The sequence below is a fragment of the Hippopotamus amphibius genome, chromosome 6 (assembly GCF_030028045.1).
Source record: "Hippopotamus amphibius kiboko isolate mHipAmp2 chromosome 6, mHipAmp2.hap2, whole genome shotgun sequence".
Lineage (NCBI taxonomy): Eukaryota > Metazoa > Chordata > Mammalia > Artiodactyla > Hippopotamidae > Hippopotamus > Hippopotamus amphibius.
The window spans coordinates 159,805,850-159,829,550 of NC_080191.1; the positions used below are offsets into that span (position 1 = coordinate 159,805,850).

Consider the following 23,701-nt stretch of genomic DNA (forward strand, 5'->3'; position numbering starts at 1 on the left):
GTAGTCCCTGTCTCAGGCACCATGATGGGGTGCCCTTGAGAAGCCGACAGTCCTAATGGGGTGACGCACGCTGGTCCTTACAGTGGAGTGGTCAAAGCTGTCAAGACAAAGGACACGTGTGAGACCTGTGCAGGGGCTACAGGGTTCCAGGAAGGGAGTGGCTCAGTCACTGCCAGAATCACAGGCTTCACCAAGCAGGTGACAGGGCCAGGGGCTGGTGAGCAGACCTGGAGGGAAACTGTCTTTGCTGTTATCTAGGCTTTGACTTTCTTGAGCACAGAGAGGTTAAGTCTCTACACCAGGGCCACATGGCTAATGAGTATGTCTCAAAGCTGATTCTTCAACTCCATATCCTGTGACCTAACACCAGCTCTCTCTCTCTGCTTGAGCCCAGGCCTCGATAACCTGTCCATCCAAAAGCCCCTGTGGCCTCACAGAGCATCTTATCTAAGAGGAGGCCTCAGCCACGGCTACGGAGTTGATTCCTGAGCCATCCTGGTGACCTGTCTGGGCCTCCTTTTATCTGCGGTTATCCTGTTCACAATCCAGTTCGCTCCCAGCTGCGCACCAATCTCGCTCAACAGTTTGACGCTCTGCTGACCTACTTGGCAGCTCTCGTGCTCCCTGCTTTGTTCCCCAGGCTCTGCCTGGCCGTCGCCCCCATGGTGGATAATAGCGCCTTTGCACCCTCGGGCACCTGGCTTCCAGGCTGTCACGAGGCACTGGGGCTTCAGTTCCTCTAGGTCGGGGCACACCTCATTCCACCAAGCCTCCTGCGCAAGCCAAGCCCAAACAGAGTCCCCGCCTCTGCTGCCAGATATCCCCAGCCAGGCTCCTCTGCTAAGACTTCACCTCAGCTTACCAACCAGGGCACTGCCCATTCCTGGGCTGCAACAGGAGAGAGGCTATGGGCTCCAGACTCAGACTGACAGGTTCAACTTCAGCACCTGTCAGTTTTCAGAAGTTCCTTAACTTCCCTGAGCCTTATTTTCCTGTCTGTAAAATGAGAATAATAATACATACCTCACAAAAATATACGCACAATCTATAACTGGTACGTGGCTGAGGAAGTGGGAGCTGACAGCATCTACTACTTATAAAAATTTTTCAAAAGCTTCTCACGTATCCAGGCTCTGGCTCTCTTGAGCACAGAGAGGTTAAGTGTCTACTCCAAGGTCACGTGGCTAGTAAGTCTCAAACCCAATACTTCACCTCCACATCCTGACGCACCACCATCTTGCTCTCTGTGCTCAAGCCCCAGCTTTGATAGGTTGTCCAATCTATGGGTCTTGTTTGACCCTGAGATGCACAGAGAAAGCCTGAGTTAGCCCATTTTACAGTGAGGGGACTTGGACTCAGCGCAAATAAGTGAGTTGCCCTAGGTTGCACTGCTCCTCAGGAGGGAGCTGGGTGAGAACCACTTGATTCTGCATTCTGTGGCCTCAGAATAGATCCTTCCTGGGACTTCCTTGGTGGTGCAGTGGTTGAGAATCCATCTGCCAATGCAGGGGACATGAGTTCGAGCTCTGGTCCGGGAGGATCCCACATGCTGCAGAGCAACTAAGCCCATACGCCACAACTACTGAGCCTGTGCTCTAGAGCCCACGAGCCACAACTGCTGAGACTGTGTGCCACAACTACTGAAGCCCACGTGCCTAGAAGCCCATACTCTACAACAAGAAAAGCCACCGCAAAGAGAAGCCCGCGCACAGCAACAAAAAGCAGTCCCCACTCACTGCAACTAGAGAAAGCCCTCACAGCAGCGAAGATTCAATGCAGCCAATAATTTAATTAATTAATTTTAAAAAATCTTCCCTCCACTGTCAGAGCTCCCAGCCCTATTCTGAGAAAACCCTCTCTCCCCATGGTCAGTGTCTGAGAGCCCAGGCATCATTCTGGCTCTTTCCGTGGTCCCAAGCAGACTCTTCAGGTGGACGCGGGTGGGAAGGACCCTCGGGGGCTGAAGGACACAGTGCCTGGAGCCCTGGGAAGGAGGGTGCTGCTGGTTGAGATCCACTCCTTATGCTCCTGTGTTAGCCCAGACTCTACTCTCCCCACACCCCAGCCCCTGGCCAGAGCAGCCCTGTGGCCGGTTGTCAGCGGCTGCCCAGCCCCCATCCCGGAGCTGCCAAGGTTGGCAGCCTCGTGGCCACGCTGCACAGCTCCGCGCCTCTCCTCCTCAGTTTATTCCTTCCAGATACACAGTTGCTGCTTTTTATTTGGATCACTTTTCTGCGTTATGGTATTTCGGTTGTTTTTCCACTCCATCCCCCCACTCCCTCTGCCTTTCCCCCATGGCAGGATTCCTAAGAAGACTAGCTTTTGGAAAGAGCTGCGAACACATCTGCTCTCTGGCTGCGGCATTCCAGGAGGGCCCTGTCAGGGGCTCGTGTCTCAGGGAGCCAGGACGTGCTGGGCAGCAGAGGCTGGGGAGCAGGGTTCAGGGGCCCTGGCAGTGGACACATGGTGGGCACGTTCCCTGCAGCTGAGCCTCAGGGCCCCGGGAGTGCTGCCGACATCCTGGGGCCACAGCTCCCCAGCTCCCCGGCCCTGCTGGCTCTGACTGCTGACTCTCTAGGCTCAGATCTGCATACGCCAGACTCGGGGTGAGGGATAAACCAGGAACCTTGGAAAACACCCTGGCCCTCCACCTCTTTTGTCAGAACCTCTTTCGTCAACTGTTCTGAGGGTTGCGGGTCCTGTGTGTGGTCGGTGTGAGGGCAGTCGTGTGTGCTAGAGAGCATGTGCTGGTTGCCTGCAGGCTCGGAAGTCACAGGGCCTGGGTTCGACTCCTGACTTCCCATCAAAGGCTGTGTGAGTCTGGGCAGGTCACTGAGAAGTTGGCATGATAACATGCCTCGCTCACAGTGTTGTTGTAAGGGTGAACTGAGTTAAGACATGAAAATACTTCCAGGCACACAGTAAGTGCTCGATAAGTATTTTAGCTATCATTATATATGCATGGGGGTATGTATGGAATTTAATAGATTTCGGGTGGTGCTTCTTGGACTTTGGAGTGTGAGAGCCACCTTGGAAGCTTGTTTGTTTGTTTGTTTGTTTGTTTTTTGAGTAATTTTTCGGCTGTGTTGGGTCTTTTTTGCTGTGTGTAGGCTTTCTCTAGTTGCGGTGAGCGGGGGCTACCTTTTGTTGCGGTGCACAGGCTTCTCATTGCAGTGGCTTCTCTTGTTGCAGAGCAGGGGCTCTAGGTGTGCGGGCCTCAGTAGTTGTAGCTCACAGGCTCTAGAGCACAGGCTCAGTAGTTGTGGTGCACGGGGCTTAGTTGCTCCGTGGCATGTGGTATCCTCCTGGACCAGGAATCAAACTTGTGTCCCCTGCATTGGCAGGCAGATTCTTCACCACCACCAGGGAAGTCCTGGGAAGCTTGTTAAAAGTGCTGGCTTCTGGGCTTCACTTGCAGAGATTCTGATCTAGCAGGTCTTGGGTGGGCTTAGGAATTTACATTTTAATCCAGAGACCCGGGTGATGCTGATATACTGGTCCAGGGTCTGATTGGGAGTTGTCCGAGGTGTCTGGGAGAACAGATCCTTGAGATCCTGGGCTCTGGTATACCCATCAGAACTGCTTTGCAAATGTAACTGGAGACCAGATGAAAGGGTGGTGTGGGATGAGGCTGAGAGATGGGCAGGTCCCATCTCAGGCAGAGCCTTGACGCTCTAGGAAGGAATTAAGGTTTTTAGGCAGGAGTTTTAGGCATGGGATTGACACAGTCCTACTGAGTGATTTGGGCTGGACCAGCCCGCTTTACAAGCCCAGGGCACAGCAGATGGCAAAGAGGGTGTAAAATTGCAGTTAGCTCAAGGCCAGCGTGGCAGAAGGGCCTGTGCCCGTACAGAAGCAGCAGCAGCATCTGGAGGAAGAGAGAATCACCCAGATTAAGCAGCCGTGCCAACTCCCTGCTCCCCCAGGCTGGGCACCTGAGCCACCGGCAAGCACGGCCTGGGCCCCACGAGCTGATGGCCGCCCCAGCCGAGCCAGGCTGCGGCCAGACGCGAAGGCACGGCTTAGGGGAAGAATCCAGCGCTGTCAGCCCATCCACTCAAGAGCTTGCTGTTTCTTGATTATTTTTCTTTCTCTCTTAGTAAAGATCTTTCACAAAAATTCTTTGTTTTGACTGAGCTAAGAAAAGAAGGAGGTGGGATGTGCTGAGGCTGGGGAGAGGGCTGGTTGCTGCCCCGGGGAGGAGCCTGGGGAGAGCAGCAGTGGGGCCCCTGATGCGGAGGTCACCCCTTCAGGGGCAGGCCTGTTGGGGCAGCTCTGAGAGCTGCAGCCTCACCTGGGATCTACTTTCAGGCCGTGGGGTTTGATGTGTTTCTTAAGTGTATGTGAAGGTGAGCGAGTGTGCCTGTAAGTGCGTGCGTGCATGCGTGTTGTATAGATGTATATGTACACAGGTGAGGGTTGCATGCACGTGTATTCATTCAATTCATCGAACGACAACCACGAAATATTTATTAAATGTGTACTCTGTGTCAGACATTGTTCTAGATGCCTGAGATAAATCAATGAACAAAAGAAAATCCTTGCCCTCAAGGAGCTTACTTTCTATGGGGATTTCGTGTATGTAGAGGGGCTGGATGTGTGTTTGTGTGTATAAGTCTGTTGTACACACGTATGTGAAGAAAGAAGAGTAATAACGTGTGAGCGCACAGGCAGACCTGGGTCAGGAACCATCTGCCATTTTCTAGGCATGTGATCCTGGGCAAAATATTTAATTTTCTGAGCCTCAGGTTTTTTACACAATGGGAAAATGATCCCTCTCTCTCACAACTGTTGTGAGACTAAATGTAAAAATATTTGGAAAGCTCCAGGCAAAGTACCTGATATATGATAGTTGCCAAATGATATTTTTTTCTTCACATCTCCTGTGGATTTGGAGGAGATATTTCTACGTATATATACCAAGTGTGCGTTTGCACCTGGGCAACATGCCCTGTGTGTCCGAGAGGCTGAACGTGTGGGTTCTCCCTGAGTGAAAACCTGCCTCCCTCGGGATATGTCCTGCACTGTGGAGGTATCTCAGGTCTGATCAAAGGTGATGGTGTTGCCTGGAAAGTTCCATTCCAAGACAGAAGGTCCATTATAAAGTGGGGAGAGAGAGGCCGCTAAGTCTGGAATGCCACGAGTTGGCCCATTTCAGCCTTGGTTAGGTCTGTCTTGAGTCTGTCCAGCAGCAGTGTGACTGTGTGTTTGCCATGCCATTTTTAGTGCACACAAAGAGTCTTGACTACCCCTTAGCTGACACCCACCTACAACAACTTGCAGCTTCTCTTTTCCTAGTTCTGTGACTCCCTGGCCACGCTGCTCCCTCTGAGACCTTCTTCTTAGCCCCCAGATCATTTATAGAAGTATATCCAGAAGATGGACCCAGAAGGCAGCTGTGGGGGCAGGACTGCATTTCTGTGTAATCCGCTTGGGACTACCAAGACCCTTGTTTTGAGCAAGAAGAGAGATGGGTCAGGTTCCTGCGCTCCTCCCTCTACACTCTCTCCAGGTTTAGGCTGTGTCTTCTAGGAGGCTGGCCCAGGGTGTGTCTTCAGCCTCGGTGTCCCTCCTCGGCTCCATCTCTAAGCGTGCACCAGATATTCAGCTGAGCAACGGAGACTCAGTGTGACTGATGACACATCCATCTTCTTGACCACAAACCGGCTCCCTCTGGGCGTCCAGCTGTTCTAACGAGTGATTCCAGCATCCTTCCAGACACGCCAGCTTGAAGCTGCTGAGTCATACCTCACATGTCCTTCTGTTGCATTTCTCACAGCTGATCAGTTATCCAATCATTTCAAGTTATTCCCCCAACCAGTCCTATCCCACCCCTATTCCTGCTGCACCACTCCTCTGGTCAGGCTGCCATCCTCTCCAGTTTGGAGTGGCCTCCCTGCCTCTAGCCTCCCACTTCACGACCAGCCAGGCCATCATATATGTGCTCACTGCTCTCCCCCAGTCACTGGCCCCAGCTGCTCTCTCCACCCACAACGCCCTCTCCTCCACTAACTCTTCTTCAACCTAACTGGTCCCCTCATGGTTCCCAGGATAATGCAAATTCCTCCTACCTGACCTTTGCTGAAGTGGTTTCCCTTGCCTAGAATCCTTTCCTCCATTCTAACCTTTTACCTAAATTTTAGCCATCTCTCATGGTATAGAACATCCCTGGCTGAGATGCACCCTAAGGTTTTAAAAACATGATGAGGAGAAGGTTGGAAAAGTGGGCGAAGGGAGCTAAGTGGCTAGCAGTTTGCTAGACGTAGAGGATTTAGTTCACCTTTAGGGCAGACTTTTGCTTTGTTTTGGCAAGATCAACACCAATCGAAAACTGTGCAGTCGCTGTCCACGTGAATGCATATGTTCTTTGTTCTGGTTCAGCAGTGTACATAGCCTCGCCTTGGGAGACACGGACTGCCTTTTTGTTCCTTTTTTTCCCAAGATTTGTGGAAAAGAGTTGTGGAGGAAGGGCACCTGGACTGGTCCCTGTGGAGGTGACTATTTTCAGCTGAAGTCTGGAGCGTTGCTTGCAAGAGATGGCAGGCAGAGACTAGCAAGCTTCCTGAGGAGGCTGGAGAGTCCCTGGCACTGCTGCTTTGGGACCCAGGTGACATTTCTTGACACAGAGCGGGAGAGAAGAGCATTCTGTCCACCTCCGCACAGAACGCAGCATCCCTCTAGAACACTGGGGGCATCAGAGGAGGCAGCAGCCGTGGATGCTGAGGACCTCACGAGGACCGTCTCCGGCAGAGGGTCCTTTCATGGGCCTCCATAAGCCCCACACGGTGACTGCTGTGGATGGATGAGTGTGTGACATCATTTGAGATACCCCACTGGGAGCTCCCAGAAGTCTTTGAGGGAAATACTGCATGGAATGGGGCTCAGTGTCATTGTAGCTCGTTGTTAAAGTAGCAACAAGTCATTTATACCCTTGGCAGGTGAAAACTAAATACACTAGAGATAGACGTAAAAGCATACGGCACTGTTCACCATGGTTGCCTCTGGGTGCCAGGATTCTACAGAATTCATTTTCTTCTTTATATTTTTATGGAACTCGCCAAATTTTCCACTACAAGCATTTGTAATTAGAAAAAAAAAAGCTATGTATAAGGAATATTTTTTCTTTCCTTCCCCTTCTGGACCCAGTGGAAACCTCTGCTGTGTAAGGCCGCTGTAGTTTCTTCCCCTGCTGAACTCCAACAGTAACTCTTGGGTGCAGATCCGTGTTTATTCATTGTTTTCGGTACTTGTGCCAGCTCTGCAAGCTCCTTCAGGAGAAGGAACACATCTCCTGCTACCAACCCTCCCCCATTGCTCACTCTGCTTGCAGGAGCTACTTCTCAGAACCTGTCTGGTCTGCTTCCACCCTTGGCCTTCATACTCACTGCTCCATCTGCCAGGATCCCTTCCTCCCCAGTCCCCCCCAGGCAGCTTGTGGGCTTCCTGCTTCTCACCTTCAGTTTTGACTCAAATGTCTCAGTGAGGCTTTCCCTGAGCAGGCTATTTAAAATTGCACACCCTCCCAGCACTCTTCCCCCCTTGCCTGCTTCATTTCTCCCTACAACATAGATCTCCATCCGATATGCTATGATTTATGCTTCTCTATTATCTATTTCCTCACACGGATCTGTAAGCTCTAGAAGACAAGGATTTTTGTCTGTATTGTTCTCTGCTGTAATCTCACCACCAGGGTGTATGCCTGGAATGTACAGAAGATAAGTGTTTGTTGAATGAGTGAATACAGTTGATAATAACACTAGTTACCATGTACCAGATCCTGTGCTAGCTGCTTAGTCATTCCCTCATTCGGTCTTCACAGCATTTGGAGGTAGGTAGCATTATCTCTGTTTGAAAGATGAGGAAACCAAAGCTCAGCGAGTTGGGTAACTCAGCTGAAGGCACACACTGTCACATGGCAGAGTGGGGTGGAATGCAGGTCCGCCCGCTCCAGGGGCCAGGAGCTTTCCATTGCAGGAGATGCTTCTGTCTGCAGGGTTGTTCCTCACTGTGCTGACGCCCCTCTGCATCTCGGGCACTGCTTCCCCCACTGCAGGAACCACAGTGCTGCTGCCCAGAGCTCGGATTCCTCCCGATGGGCTCCTCTCCCAGACTGGGTCCCTTCTGGCAACAAAAGGCCCACGACCCTGCCATCAGAGAAGCCAACTTGTTCCTCCCCTGTCTCACTGCCTCTACTCTGGGTGCTCTGGTTTATGGTATAAATAAGCAGGCACAGAGGTTTGCTTTCCCTCTCCCTCAGCCCCGTTTTCCCAAAGGGAGGTTGGTTGCTCCCTGAGAACCTTCTGCAGACCAGCAGGGTGGAATAACAGCAAGAACCCAGGAGATTCAGGTTCAAGGTCTGGACCTGCGGCTCCCTAGCTATGCCATGACCTTGGGCAAGTCACTTCACTTGTGCATTGACAGAATGAAAGGAATTATTCCTTCCTTGTGATTTGTAACGATGGCAAGTGCGGAATCTGCCTCATGGGGCTGTTGTGTAGACTCGTGAGCCAGTTTCGTTATCATACTTAGCACCATGCCTGGCAGATAAGGCTTAATAATTGTTGGCTGCTATTGTTATCAGTCGTGACTAGCCTGGGAACTGGGCGGGGTTTGCAGTCAGCTGGTAGGATGGGTTGTGGGTGTGGATCGTAGCTAACCACTAACTCTAATCACCCACTAAACTTTCCTAGAGCTTCAGTCCTCAGAGTTTAGAATTTGTTGTTCAAGGTCACATAGTCGTGACTTTTAAAAGGCCTTGATTGGGACACTTTTCAGAATACCTAACCTCTTTAGTCAGTATACTCTATTTCTGCTGGGAGGTAATTGTTGCCATCTCTGCTGGGCCGCACAATTTGAAGAATAATTTGCACGAGTGTCAGTTGCCACTATGACCAAGGCATGAAGCCTAATTATCTCCAGTGGAAACTGTGATTGAGCCTGCGAATTGAGGCCTGATTTGCAGGGGCTGCAAATGAGCTGCCGCCTCCGGAGCACTGTATGCCTGCTAGGTGTTGGGGCTGTAACCAGCCGGAGCCTGTTTCCAAACACCCATCCTCCACGCTCCAGTGGGGCAGGAGTCCCAACTCTGCTGAATGTCAAGATCCCTGCAGAGTCTGTGGCTGAACGGAGACCTTCCCATTGTCTAGTTTTCAAGGGACTTCCCTTCACTGGCTTTGCTATTTAGTTGTGGTAGAGTAAGTATGATTTGGAGTAATCCATCTGCCATCACTCCCCTGGCAACATCTCCTTGCTCTCCCACCCACATGGTTTCACCCAGGAATATCTAGTTCTGTTTGTGCCTGAAGGGGAAGGTGACCAGGGATCCAGGCCATCCTTTTTCCTCATGTGGACGACCATAAGCAACAGGAGAATTCGTCTCTTGCCCTCACCATGGCCAATGTCTGCTTTACACATGGGCCCAGAGGCCACACTTTAGTACTTCTGAGAAGTTGATGATGGCATCTGTGACATGGGAGGTCTTTCATCCTGAGGCAAGGGTACGAGTTCTGCCAGCCCTTTATACCATCTGGAAACAACGCTGGGACTCATATTTGCAGGTCCACAAATGTTATTTGATTGTTTCATGGCATGAAAGACTTAATTTGAAGCTTAGCGGAGAGAGCAGACTAACGAAGATTGAGGAAACATTGCCTACAAGGGCAAAACGTGCTGAATTTGAGTAAAAATACACATTCTACACGTAGTCAGCACTCTGACAGCACTGCGGGGTAGGCAGAGCTGGAACCGATGTTCACAGATAATTCTCCAACTTTATTTTAGCCTCCTTTTAACCCTCCCACAGGCCAGGGTCTTGTCATAATTACCTTGGTTATACAATCCTTGTTTGTGTCTCTAGAGAGACAGCCATGTTTGGAAGAAAGAGCACGAGTCCTCAAGTCTGAAAGGAGTCCCAAGAAGAAGGAAATGGAAAATAGTGAAAAGTATGGAGTTTTGACTCGTCAGACTTCAGTTCCAGTCCTTGTTATGTCAGACACTATCTATGAGAACTTTATAGCTTCTCTGTTTGTTTGCATAGTTCAAAATGGAACAGATAATATCTATCCTGTTAGATGGTTACAAAAATCATTAAAACATATGTAAAGCATTAAAAAGCTGGCTCATATTAGGTATTGAATAAATGGCAAGTATTAATATCTGTAAAATGGAGGTATTTCATAATAAATATTCACTTTGCAACATGGTTGTGAAAAGGAAGGGGGAAATGCCTTTGGCCTATAGCAGATGTTTAATAAATGGTAGTTGTTAGTCCTGTCTTGCCATGAACTATATGTCTGACTTTCAGCAAAGTCACCTCTGCGGCCAGTGAAATGAGAAGTATTTCTACTCTACTCTCTCCCATAAGGACTGCAGTGGCAACTGGCAACAATCACACACGACTTGCTTGATTTTTGGAGTTGTGATAAATAAAATCACGCACAACATACTGGAAACCAGACGCAGGGAACAATGTACTAGAATGAAACACATTGGGAGGCAAGGGACTTGGGTTCTAGTCTTGGTGCTGTCTTTCGCCAAGTGACCCTAAGCAAATCACCAAGTAATCAGACCCTCAGATACACACACTACTGACCTCTCAGCAGCTGTGAGGAAATACAAATGTGAGAAATTATCACTATTGCTCCTTGAGGGTAAAGCCAGTTTTCCCTTTTTAATCTTTGGAACCCAGCAAAGTTCTTGGCACATAGTGAGCACTCAGTATTTTTATTTAATGGATTATAAACTGCCCAGAAGTCATTTTTAATCATTAGCTACCTTTTTTACCCATAAGCTGATAGCTTTTGGTCTCACTGTGATTTGCTGGATCCCTGTGCCTGTGTCCCGAAGTACTTGTATTGCACGCTAACCTTAACATACTCAGGTTATTCAGATGCAACTGAAAGCACACACACACAAACTGGCAGTGAAGAGAGAAGCGGCTCTTTTGTATATGGCAGCTGTAGGCGGACAGTCTCAATCCCGCCTACACCCACCTCTGGTTTGGTTACCCCTCCTCTAGGTTCCTTATTACTCTGTGTACCCATTCTACAGGATCCATCCCCAGAGTGAAGGTGGTAGGCACTGCAGAGGCTCGAGCTGCTTTCAGAGATGACTCTTCATGGGTAGTTAAGAACGTGAAAGATGCCTTACAGCTCTACTAATGGGACACGGCAGGTGGAAAACAGCAAGCAGAAACATGGATGAGGGTGCTGGGCTTCCTGGTGCCAAAGGAGAGCTCTTGAAGACTTCTTGGTAGTAGGGAACACACATGCACCCTCCACACTACATACTGTTCCAGAATTGTTATAGTATTTGGTCTCTGGGGGCTTTGGTAGAGAGGAAACTTTGTAGAGATTGAGAAGGGAGATGGAGAAGACCAAAACGCTAATAGTCACCATCATTATGTGTGCACTGTAATAAACTGCCCTGGACCAAGGGCATTGGCAAAGGTCAGGTGTTTCCCAGATCTGCCATGTGTCAAGTCTTCCCATGTTACTGAGGAGCATCTCTGATCTTAATTTTTTTAATACCATCTGCCAGCTGCAACTTCTTCCTCTTTTCTTTCCCCTCCTCTCTACCTACCCCATCGTTTCCACTTTCATACCCAAGTCTGCCTGAAGCTAACCTCAGGCAAGCCTCCCCCAATCACTCCAGCTGGGTTGGGTGTCCCCCTGTAGACTTCAACTCACTGCAATGTAATTTCTGGTTTATTTACTTACTGTCCAGTTCTGAAAAGGAAGACCTTTATCTTGTTCAGCACTGAATCCCCAAATACCCCAACAGTGCATCACACAAAGGAAGATGCTTAACAAATATTTATTAAATCTACCAGGTTATACATCTAATTTATTGCATTGCCCCCCCCCCCCCCCCGCTACTATAATAACTAAGCAGAGTTACATTACATGTCAGTCTTTTTTCTTTATACAATAGACAAAAACTGTTGGAAAGCTAGATACCAATCAGCTTTCTTTTTTTCCATTAAAAAAATTTTTATTGTGGTAACATACACGTAATATTTACCATCCTAACCATTTTAAGTGTATAGTTCAGTGGTGTGAAGTACAGTCACACTGTTGTGCAACCATCATCACCATCTATCTTCAGAACTTTTTTTTTCATTCCGAATATCAGCAATGACTTTGTGGTTTTTGTTTTTTTGTTGTTTTAATTGGAGTATAGTTGCTTTTTCCCCAGTACCAGATCATCATACTGCTGAGTTCCTTCAAACCATTTAAGCACAGCATTCAGTGCTGCATAATTGTTCACGATCACACAATAAAATGTAAAGTTTTTCAATTCATTTTACAAAACCAGCAAAAATCTGCAACAAAATCCTACAGGAAAAAGTAGACCAATTTCATTTATAAACATCAATTTAACAGCATATTAAACGTAACAAAACTTAGCAAGATACAAAACCTAAATCCTAGTTACAGGAATACAACTGCGACAGAAATAACGACCCTCTCCCCACCTAGTCTACTTAGGACTCAGACAGTAGCTTTTATACTCAACTCACCCCCACCTCCGGCTGGCCCTCACTAGGAGTAGATGCCGGCCCTAGCACTGGCCCTATCCCTCACACTGGCCTCAGCTCTGGCCCTGTCAGCCTCGTCTGCCAGGGCCTCACGGTACTGCACTGGCCAGTGTTGGGGTTCTTTCTTATGGAGCTTGGCCACGAACCCCAGAACTTTCATCTTGCTGGTTTCCAGGTTGCTTCGGGGACCCCAAGAGAATTCACATTCCGGTGGATTGGTGTGAGGCACACGCCTGTAATTGAGGTATCTCAGCTGCACGAAATCTTCCATAATAAGCCTCTTCGGGTACCCAAAGAGGAAGTGATACTTTGAGGGACGCACCCCCAACCGACGCAGCATCTCCCAGACCTGTGCCTCCCTGGCGCTATTACCTTTCATGTAGATAAGGCCCAAGATCATCATTAAGAGACCCAATCTGGGGCCATCTCCTCCCAGATCCTCCTCCTCCTCTCCAAGAGGTTTTAGTCTGTTGATCAGGATGTAAGTGTGGTGCTTGCGGTCAAGCTGTTTCAGCTCGAAACCAAAGACATACCGCAGATGCTCTGCGGCCCTTGCGATGATCTCGGGGAACAGATCCTTTAAGTCTCGGACAACGTATTTCACCATCTCGGAGCGAGTGATGGGCCTCTTCTTCTTGTCCTTCACCAGCAGAAACTGCACCAACTCGGCCACCGTCCGATCCAGACGGCGGCAGGCCCTGCGCCGGGTCAAGGTTTTGGCTGCCAAAGCCCTCGCACCTTTCGGGGCGAGGGAGGGCTCCGCAGCCCCCTGCTCCCTTACAGCGCCAAGGTCCTCCTCGGGGCTCTCTTGCAGGAGGGGGCTCGGGGCCACCTTCCGCGAGGCGGCCAGGGCCTGGGTCTCGCCGTCATGGCCACCGTCCATTTCCCCCTCCGCCTGAGGGATGGGGAGACCCCCGCTCTCGGGCTTCTGCAACATGTTCCCGGGCAGGCAGGTGCAGAGCGCGTACAGGGGCCGAGAAGTGTGCGAGCCGCTGCACAAACCCCGGCGGAGGGGTTGGAGAGCGGCTGGGGCGGCTGCAGTAGGACTAGGAGAGATGACAGACGGGGCTTTGTGGCTGCTGGGCTGCACCGCAGAGGGCTCGGGACGGCTGCTGCAACGCCGCCGGCGCCGAAGACCTGCGGCGCGGCCACCGCGCAGGCTCAGTGCGCGCCCGCACGCCGACCTGCCCGGCCACTTCCGGCCACCTCAGCCAAGATGGCGGCCCCGAGGCCACGCGAGGGCCCTCCTCTTCCGGCTCCCGCTGGGGTGGGAGTACGCACAGGCTTCTCAGGATGCCCGGGCTGTGGAGGGGTGTGTAGCCAGCGCTGCTTTTTAGACTCAAAGGCTGGAGGAGGCTAACCAGGGCTTTCCTGAGGTTTCAGTGTACAAGCACGAAATAGAGGTGGAGTTCTAGCCACGTCCTTTCAGCAGGTGCTTATTTCTAAGTGTGTGTATCTACGATTTTGAGTGATTTACAAGTGCAGTGTGTGTGGCGGTGAAGACTGGGAGATAAGGCTGTGCGGGACAGTTTGTGACGGGCCTTGAACAGGATGCTAGGGAGGTTGAAATCTGTTCTGAACAGATCTGTATTTTTCCAGTCTCTCTGGTGGCAGTGTGGAGGGTGGGTTGGAGGAGCGCTGACTGAAAGCTGGGAAGACAGGTTGGAGTATTGATATCATCACAGTGCAGAATAGGTACTGAGACTTGGCCTGTCTTGTTCATTGGTGTATCCCCAGTGCCCAAAACAGTGCCTAGCACATAGAGGCACTCCAAAAATATTGTGAAATGGATGATGAGGGGGTAAGGATAGCAGGTTCTGCAGGGGTCAGAGAAGATGATAAAAGACATATTGAGGTACAGCTGGCAGAAATAGTAACTGAATGGAGGAAAGGGGGGAGGACTTTTTGTTTTGTTTTGTTTTGTTTACAGAATCAAACATAACTACTCCCATTACTTTTTTTCTTTTTGCTTACCCTACTCTGAGCTTTCTCCCGCTACCAGCCTGTCTGTATGTCTGTCTCTTTCCCTCCCTCCCTCTGGGACTCCTCCTCCCTCTTCTTCTACCTCTTCCTTCTCTGCCCTCTCCTTTCCTTCCCTCCCACTCCCCCTCCCTCTTCTCTCTCCCCCTCCCCTCCCCTTCCCTCCCCTTTTTTTCCCTTCTCCCTCTTCCCTTTCCCTCTTTCCTCCTTTCCTTTTCTCTCCCTTCTTTCAGGGCTCAGCTTAAATGTCACCTTTCCAAAGCCTTCCTTAGTCTCCATGCATGGAAGTTATTTAGTGCCGTTTCTGAATCACCCTAGTAATTTGTATTTGTTTAACGCCCACAGATATTATTGTGTGCTAGGCTCTGTTCTAACCATTGTTCAAATGTTAATTTGTTTAATTCTCATAAAGGTAAGTGCCATTATCACTACCCCCATTTTATAGATATGCTTTTACTACGGAATTTGCTATTTACTAGCTGTGTAATCTTGGGCAAGCTACCTAAACTCCCTGCCCCTCAGTTGCCTTATGAGTAAAATGGGCGCAGTAGTAGAGACAGCATTGTGGAGATCATGTGAAGTAGTGCATATAAACCATTTAACACAGTGCTTGGCACATAGTGTTCAATACATGTTCGCTATTATTTATAGCATATTTTTAATGTACTGATAATGTACTAATTTTTTACATACATTAATTCATCTACTTCTCATAACAGCCCTTCTAGGTAAGTGGTATTATTATCCCCATTTTACAAGTGGAATAACACACAAAGAGGTGAAGTAACTTCCCCAACATCACATGATTGAGCCACTATTTCAATCATATGTTATAGTATGACTCCAGAGACCATGCTCTTAACCACTACATTAAAAGATGTTAATTATTATTATCATTATTATTGACCATACTCTGCTTTGTATTATAGTTATTTTTGTGCTTATCTTTTTACCCTCCAAAACCAAACATCCTAAAAGCTAGGGCTATGTCCTTAACTCTTTTGAAGCATCGGTACTCAGTATGTAATTGTCACTGAATAAATGATGAAAGATGTTACTTTTTTCCAGAGGAAATAGCATTTGTGTTAAGTAAATATCTGACAGTTAGATTTTTTTTTTTTGGCTGTGCCATGTGACATGTGAGATCCTTAGTTCCCCAACCAGGGATTGAACCCGTGCCACCTGCAGTGGAAGCTCAGAGTCTTAACCACTGGACTGCCAGGGAAGTCCCTAGACTTTTCTAGATGTAATCATGAGCTCTTCATTTTTAAAAATTTCTGAAAATATATACCCATTTATACTTTATGACTTAGGAAACCTGAAAGTATGTGAATGAAGCAGAAGGATATTTATTATAGTCTAGCTCGAGGGTATTATTAGTTTCTATTATGCCAAACATTTTATGTACAATATAATTTAGTCCTCACAAATCCCTGTTAGGAAGGTATTATTATCCTCATTTTACAAATGGGAAAATAGTCACTGAGAGGTTAAATCACCTATCCCCAACCACCCATCTGTTAAGTGCTAGGCTGGAAGTGAGGACCTAGATCTGTCTATTCTGCAGACTGTACTCATGACCACCATGTTCTCCTGCCTGGTTGTCAGTTTCTCCTGAAGGTAGATCCATTCCTACTTAAAAGGTCATCGCTGGAGATAAAATAGTCTACTCACATATCTTTCTCACTTCAAGTACTGCCAAGGAGATACAGAGGAGATAGATGCATGGAAAGGAGCATGCAGGAGATACACTGAATAGAAAGAATTTTGAGGGGCACATTAGCAGTAATATGACTGGATTTTGAAAACAATCAATAATATAATGCTACTCGTCAAAAATAAAAGAACAAATTACTGATACAACATGGATGAGTCTGGCTGACATTGTGTTGAGTGAAAGAAGAAAGACACAAAAGATTATATACAATCTGATTCCAGTTAATCTGATGTCCAAGACAGGTTCAGCTAATCTTTGGTGACAGAAATGAGCACAGTGGAGACCTGGAGTGGGGTTGACTGGAAAGGGGTGTGCATGAACTTTCTGGGGGAGGTGGCAATGTTCTGTATTTTCATTTTGGGTGTAGATATACTTTTGTCAAAACTTATCAAACTGTACCCTTAATATCTATGTATCTCACGGTGTATAAATTATACCTTAAAAATTATAACAATAAAAAGTTTTAAAATTGAGGTATAATTGACAGATAATAACATTAGTTTAAGGTGTACAACACAGTGATTCGATATTCATATATATTGTGAAATGATCGCCATAGTAAGTCTAGTGAACGTCTGTCACCATACAAAGTTACAAGATTTTTTTTCTTGTGATGAAAACTTTTAAGATCTATTCTCTTCACAACTTTCAAACATGCAATACAATATTATTGACTATAGTCACCACGTAAAAAAGTTTAAAGAAATTAAGTGAATAGGCCTTTAGGTATCGGAAGTGATGGGGGGTATGAAAGGTGAGTGACTTTGCTTTGCCACTTGCCCAGCCCCTGGCTGCTACAATGTTTTATACGGAAAGGGACCTAGACAATCATTTGCTAGTTTTGATTGTGCCGACCTCATACTGGACAGGCAGACTTGGAAAACAGTCCTCACCTAAGCTGTTAAAAGGGAGGACATGTATATTTCTTTGGTGGGGGTGGGGGTGGCAGCAAAACCAAACCTTGATGGTTGTTAGATGGAAACCTTCCTGAAGGATGATCCTTTGTCGTCTAGACTTCAGTGTTTGAAAAACCGCAGTGCTTAGCATAGTTTAGTATGCGGAAAAGGATAAGGGAGTTACACTGGAAAAGCAGAACTGCAGGATGAATGATCCTGGAAGTGTCTGGCACTATATGGGTGTAGAAAAGGTGTGTCCTAGCACAAAGCGCTGAACCAGGTCAGAAGACCTGAATTCTGGTGTCCCAACCCATTCATTCACTCTGTGACCTTGCACAGCATACTTAGCCTCTCTGGGCCACTGTTTCCTTGTCTTTAGGTCTGACAACCTTAGCTTTGCCAGTCTCCATGGTTATTTCGAGTTTCAAGTAAGATTGTAAATGTAAATATACTTTTTAAATACTCTACCATTAAGAAACAAGTATAAAATGTTAGTTTTTTGTTTTTTAAGAGACGTGGTAGAAACATCTCAGTAATGAGTGTGACTGGCCTCTCATGCAGACATTTTGGAATGAGCTTACGCATTCCTGGTTGAAAAAACTGTCTGGCCAAAAGAGATTAAATAAAGAAATGTCAAGTCCTGACACTCCATCTAAGGCCGGTGAATGCTTTGGTGGGAAGCCAGAGTTATCTTGTTGGATTCCTTCTAAATTTGTCAATAGAGTCCTCCAAGCTCCTGAGTGCCTTCTTCACACAGGTGCTGAGTAATGTCTCCCCCCAGATCTGAGTGAGCCCCAAACTGCATAGGTGCTTGTGTCTTCTCTATTTCTCCTGACAGTTTTGACAGCCGTGCAGCTGATCTGGCTCAAAGACGGGATCAGAGGAAGAGCTTTGTCCCACATCCCTGGGCCAGGGGCAAAATGGAGCCCAGTTTTGTCACAGCAGAATGGGCAGAGTGTGAAGCCCTGGGTCCCGTATGTGTGGCTGGTATTGAAGCGGGATGGCCAGGCGCATGATTCGATCTGACTTGGGTAATGAAAATTGTTTGTTACTGTTTGAAGAGCAATTGTGTAAGCAACAGTACTCCTGTGTTTGGCTGCCTGTGACCCACCAGTGTCTGTAACGTAACACCCAGCCCAGAGGAGGAACAGACCCAGGCTGGCGGGGGAGGGGAGAGTGGCAGGGGGCACAGGGCCCCCTTCTCCCTCCCTCGTCCCACCCGCTCTCTAAACCTCGAAGGAGAGTTGGCGAGAAGGCATTTGCCACCTGGACAAAATGAGGCCCAGTGCGAGGGGCAGGCGCGAGGCTGGCGGGGAGCCAGGGCCCTGGTCTGAATGGTTGTCGCCAAGGGGCTGCCAGCGGCCCATCTCTATCCCCCAGAGGCCGGGCCGGGGCCGGGGCCGGGGCCCATCCACCCCCAGCTCTGAGGCCCGACTCCCGCCATTCGCTGGCCGTGACCAGAATGTGCGGGACGCCGGGCCTTTGAGCAGCTGAACAGAGCCGTTTCCCCTCTGCTGGCCGCTGCTCCACTTGGATTAGAGCAGGCTCTCCCGAGTCCCTTTGTTGCCTGCTTGTTATTCCACACGCACCGAGCACTGTGCATTCATCTTTATTAGTTCTAATTGCTTCCCTATTCTAATGGGATCTTGATATTCCCACACAATTGAAAGGAAATGTATTCATTAAAATAATTCTTCTCCTAACGGCCGCTTCAAGCTGCTCCTCTAAGTGACATTGTCTCTCCAGCCACAGCCTGCTGAGGCCTCTTATTAAGACTCTAGTCAAAAGCCAACTTTGGGCAGCAAACTTTCCTTGCAGGAGTTTCCAGACACTGAAGAGAGGGCGCTTTTTAATCGGCTCACACACTGACGTTGGAGGCCAGCTGGTAGAACTGGGGGTGCCCCTCGGGGCGGGTAGGGGGAGAAGGGCTGGTCTCCAGCGCTGCCTGCCTCCTGTAACAATGCCCCCTTTCTGCACACCGACAGGCTCATTTAGACAGGGCTCTCCCCCCACTGTCATCTGGGTTGAACTTTTTGTTTATGGCGCAAGCAGTTGCTAGGTGTGTTCTTAGAGCAAGGCGCTGAGTAAGGTGCTGTGGGAAGTGTGGAGACGAAGCTGCCGTCTCGAGGTGTTTATGGTCTCCGTGGGTGGCTTCCCGCTCTGAGAGCCTCACGTGAGGCAGGAGAGGGGAGGCTGGGAACAGCCCTCAGTGTTCAGAAAGCTTCATGGGATAGAGAACTTAGAAAAGCGGTGTATGCTTCCATCAATGTTTGTGAATTAATAACCAAAATCTTTCAAGCCATGGGATCATGGAGGTAATACAAGAAGCTTCTTTGGGACATTGGGAACCACTGATCTTTTGGAGTGAGATAAGCCATTATAAAAGAGCATGCCTGTGTGAACACCTGCTTTTTACACCAGTAGTATGAAGACCACTATAGGAGTTTGGAGGAGTAGAGGGGAGCTCGTGCTGGGCACTACACTGTTGCTTGAATCTTCTTTAACACCTATAACAGCCCTGTGAGGGAGGCATAATTATTCCCCACTTTACAAATGAGATGCAAGACAAGTTAGATAATTTGTCTGGTGTCAAGAGCTGGGAGTCAGGTCTTGAACGCTGGCCTTCTGATCCCAAAGCATATGCTGCTTTTATAGCATCCTGCTGCCTCTGTTATGTCTGTCAAGGCCATCAGAGGAGGTGTAATGTGGAAGGTGGCATTTGATCTCCCTTGAGGCCTTTAGGGATGGTGGCTTGTCAGCAGGTAGAGAGTGGGGTCCACGGGAAGGAAGAGCCTAAGCAAAAGCTCAGGGACTGGAAGGAACCTGGCAAATCAGGACATGACAGGAGTCCCGGTGGCCCAGTGATTGGAGAGCATGCAGAGGAGTAGTGGGAGGAAGACAGGAAGGTTTGTGGGGGCCAAATTTTATAGGGCCTTGCCTGTCAGGAGTTTGGATTTTGCGCTATAGGTACTTCTCCAAGGAGGATATTTGAGCCTCTGGATAAACACAATATTTCTTTCAGGAGCATCAATTTTCCTTGAGGTGAATAATTTTAAACATCTTAATATTAAAAGAAATTTAGATATATTGTGGAATAGAATGCAAAATTCTCATGAATTTTTAAGAGAAAACCAGAAGGCTTCAAAGAGAGCTTGGGTGTGCTGGCAGGAGCTTCAGGCTATGTGGTCCCCTGGGGGAAGTGAAGGCATTTCTTTTGTCTGCTGTTGGTGTACTTTAGCAGGAAAGTTTGAGAAGTACTGATTTTGGATGAAATGTTTTGATCCCAGGAATGAAATAATTAGGTATATTTCAACAAGGGTGGCAGGGCTTGGAAGACAAAGTTGGACAGGGCAGGGACTCGCAGCAGGAGAACAGATAAGAGATGGTTGCAGTAAACTCTCAGGAGACTTGAAGGGCCTTAGGGGGCCTGGGCCTCAGACCCCACCTTTCTGCCTGAGCCTTTTTGGTGGGGGGGCCTGCCTAAGAGATACCCCACCCCGAAGCCACTACTTCTTTTTAAGGGGCTCAGTGATTAGACTAGGATGGCTGGCCAGGAAGGTTGAAGCAGAAATAGTTAAGGGAAAGCCTGGGCCTGGGCCAGGAACTGGTCGCCACAGAGAATCTTCGTGGCCTGGCCACCTCACCCAACTCACCCTCCACGCTGCCTGCCGACCACCTGCCAGCCCAGCAAGTTTATTGGCTCACCGGCTGGAAGGTAGCAGAAGGCAAGTGGCTGGACCAGTGATGCTCTGGGCTGGGGGTGAGGGGAGGTCCTGTTTTGTTGCAGTGTCTGTTGTCCTATGTAGTGCCATTGGACTCAGCATGGTGGCCAACACCCTAAGGTCAAGAAAGACTCAAAGGGAGGAAGGAGGGAATAAGACATCTCAGCTTAGGACCAAGACCTCCCTCTGCTTCTCCTTATCATCAGTAAATGGAGATAGCCCGCCTTACTTAGCCAAACTCTCCTTTCAGGTGGGTGACTTTTTTAGGCGGTTTAGAATTTAACTCTTGAAGCATTATTTTTAAAAAAGCATTACAAATTCCTTAGTGCCCCCCCCCCCCGCCATTTTAGAAGGGATTGTTTATTGTAGAGCAATGAGAAATCCTGACCATCAAAAACAAAAAAAACCAAAAACCACCTATAATACTACTACCCAGGGGTAACTATAATTAACACATACCCTGGTGTGTATCTTCCCCCAGTTTTACTAAGCATGTACTCTTTTTTTTTTTGTACTCTTTTGTTTTTAACGGAATTATCTTGTATATTCTGCTTTATGTATACAATATATAGTTCTTCACATACTATGAAACTCTCACACAAATGTTTTTCTATAATGTAATTATTTGTGATTGACAATATTCTACAGACCCCATATCACCTTTAATGCCTATTGTTATATATATAGGCTGTTTTCAGATTTTCACTATTAAATACAATGTGATGACCTTGTTTGTCGCTAAAGCTTTCCTATTTCCTCAGATTATGGAAATTATTATATAAGATACGACCTTATAGATACACGATTTTTTGAAAAACAAAACTGAGATTATCCTATATGTATCTCTCTGACCTAATTTATGCACTAAATCCATTTTGAAAATCTTACACATCAATACAAGTGCATCTGCACAATTATGTATTAAATTAATTTTATTTTAAAATTAGATAATACTTTCACATAGATCAAAAATCAAAGTGATATAAAAAGTATAACTGAGGATTTTTGCTTGCACCCATGTCCCTCTTCACCTGGTTTCCTGATTTCCCCTCCCATAGGTCACTGCTTTTAACAGTTATAGTGCCCCTTTTTGAAAATGCAAGCAAATGCAATTATATATACCTTGCCCTTTCTTACAAAGAAGTTAGCACACTATGTACATTATTAGGCACCGTGCTTTCCAAAAAAAAAAAAAAAACAATAGTATGTAGTGGAGACTTTTTCATATCAGCACATAGAGAGCTTCCTGGTGTATTATGATGTGGATGGACAATAATATCTAACCAATTCCATATAGTTGGACGTTTGGGTTATTGCCAGTCTTTTACTATTACAAGCAATGTTATAATACAAGCATATATCATTTCCGTATGTGTGCAGATATATTTGCAGGAAAAATCCGGAGAGTAGGATTGATGAGCCGACGGGTAAATACATTAGTAACATGCCATCTTGCCTTTCGTAGGGGTGTATCATTTTCTGTTGCTACCAGCTGTGTATGAGGATGCCTATTTCCCTACAACTTCCCCCAAGCAAGTGTACTTTGGATATGTACAGATCTGATGGGTGAAAAATGAGTATATCATTGCAACTATAATTTGCACTTGTTACTAATGAAGTTGAACATTCTTTTATATGCTTAAAAGCCACCTGTATTTCTTTTTCCTGAAAAAGGGCATTTTTTTCTATTGGGTTATTGGTCTCCTTGATTTATGGAAACGAATTATGTATTAGAGTGATTGACCCTTTGTGAAATGAGTTGCAATTTTTTTTCCAGTTAGTCTTTTCTTTGTTTCCTTCTTTCTCTTATGGTGCTTTTGCCATGCAGGAGTTTTAAGATTTTTACATAGATGTATTTATCAGTCTTTTATTTCATGAATTCTGGATTTTTGAATCAATTAGAAAGGCCTTCACTACTCCAGGATTATAAAGGAGTTCTATTATTCTTCTGGTAATTTGATGGTTTTATTTAAGTCTTTGATCCAATGGACGCTTATCCTGGTACTTTGTGAAATACTGGTCTAGCATCTATCTTTTTCCAGTTAGTCGAACACCATTTATTAAAAAGTCTGTCTTTGCCTCACTGTTTTGGTGTTTATCGTATACCAAATTCTCATATATTTGGACCTGTTTCTGGGCTTTATTCCATTGGACTGTATGTCTCTACAGCATCTTTTGGTATCTGCATAATATTGCTTCTTATGTATATAACATAATTTATTTAACTAATTCATTTTTGTTAAACACCAAGATTGCTTCCAATTTTTCAGCATTCAAAAAAATGCCTCGGTGAATAAAATCCTTGTATGCATTTTATGTGTGCGTGTGTATGTAGTAGATCCATTTTTTCCTTTGGATAAATATTTGTACATGGAATTACTGGGTCAAAAGTTATGTGCCTTCTTAGGCTTTTTTATACATATTGTCAAAATGCCTTCCAGAAAGATTGTACCAATTTACACTCCCTCCAACAGTGTATGAGTGCTGATTTCCCCTCACCCACACCAACTCTCAGTATTATCATTCTTTTTACTCATTGCCAATCTGATCAGGGAAAAAAAAGGCCTCTCATTGCTGTTTTAATTTGCCTTTCTTTGAATGCTAGTGAGGTTGAATATTTTTTCAATTTATGGTGGTTTTTGATGTACAGAAGTTTTTAATTTTTAATGTAGTCAAATCTATCAATCTTTTCCTCTATGGTTTCTGCTTTTGTTGACGTATTTAGAAAATCCTTCCCCATCGTAAGATTATAAAATATCCACTTATATTTTCTTCTAGTACCTTTATGGTTTCATTTCCATCTTTATCCATCTGGTATTCATTTTGATGAAAGGTGTGAGCTGGGAAA

At 46.9% G+C, this 23,701-nt stretch overlaps 1 protein-coding gene across 1 annotated transcript; it reads right to left on the minus strand.

Moving 5' to 3' along the window:
* Window positions 1-11,804: 11,804 nt before the first annotated feature.
* MAGEF1 (MAGE family member F1) lies at window positions 11,805-13,734 on the minus strand. Its single transcript, XM_057740334.1, has one exon. It carries the CDS (start codon window positions 13,473-13,475, stop codon window positions 12,543-12,545), a length of 933 nt encoding a protein of 310 aa, XP_057596317.1. The 5' UTR covers window positions 13,476-13,734; the 3' UTR covers window positions 11,805-12,542.
* Window positions 13,735-23,701: the final 9,967 nt, after the last annotated feature.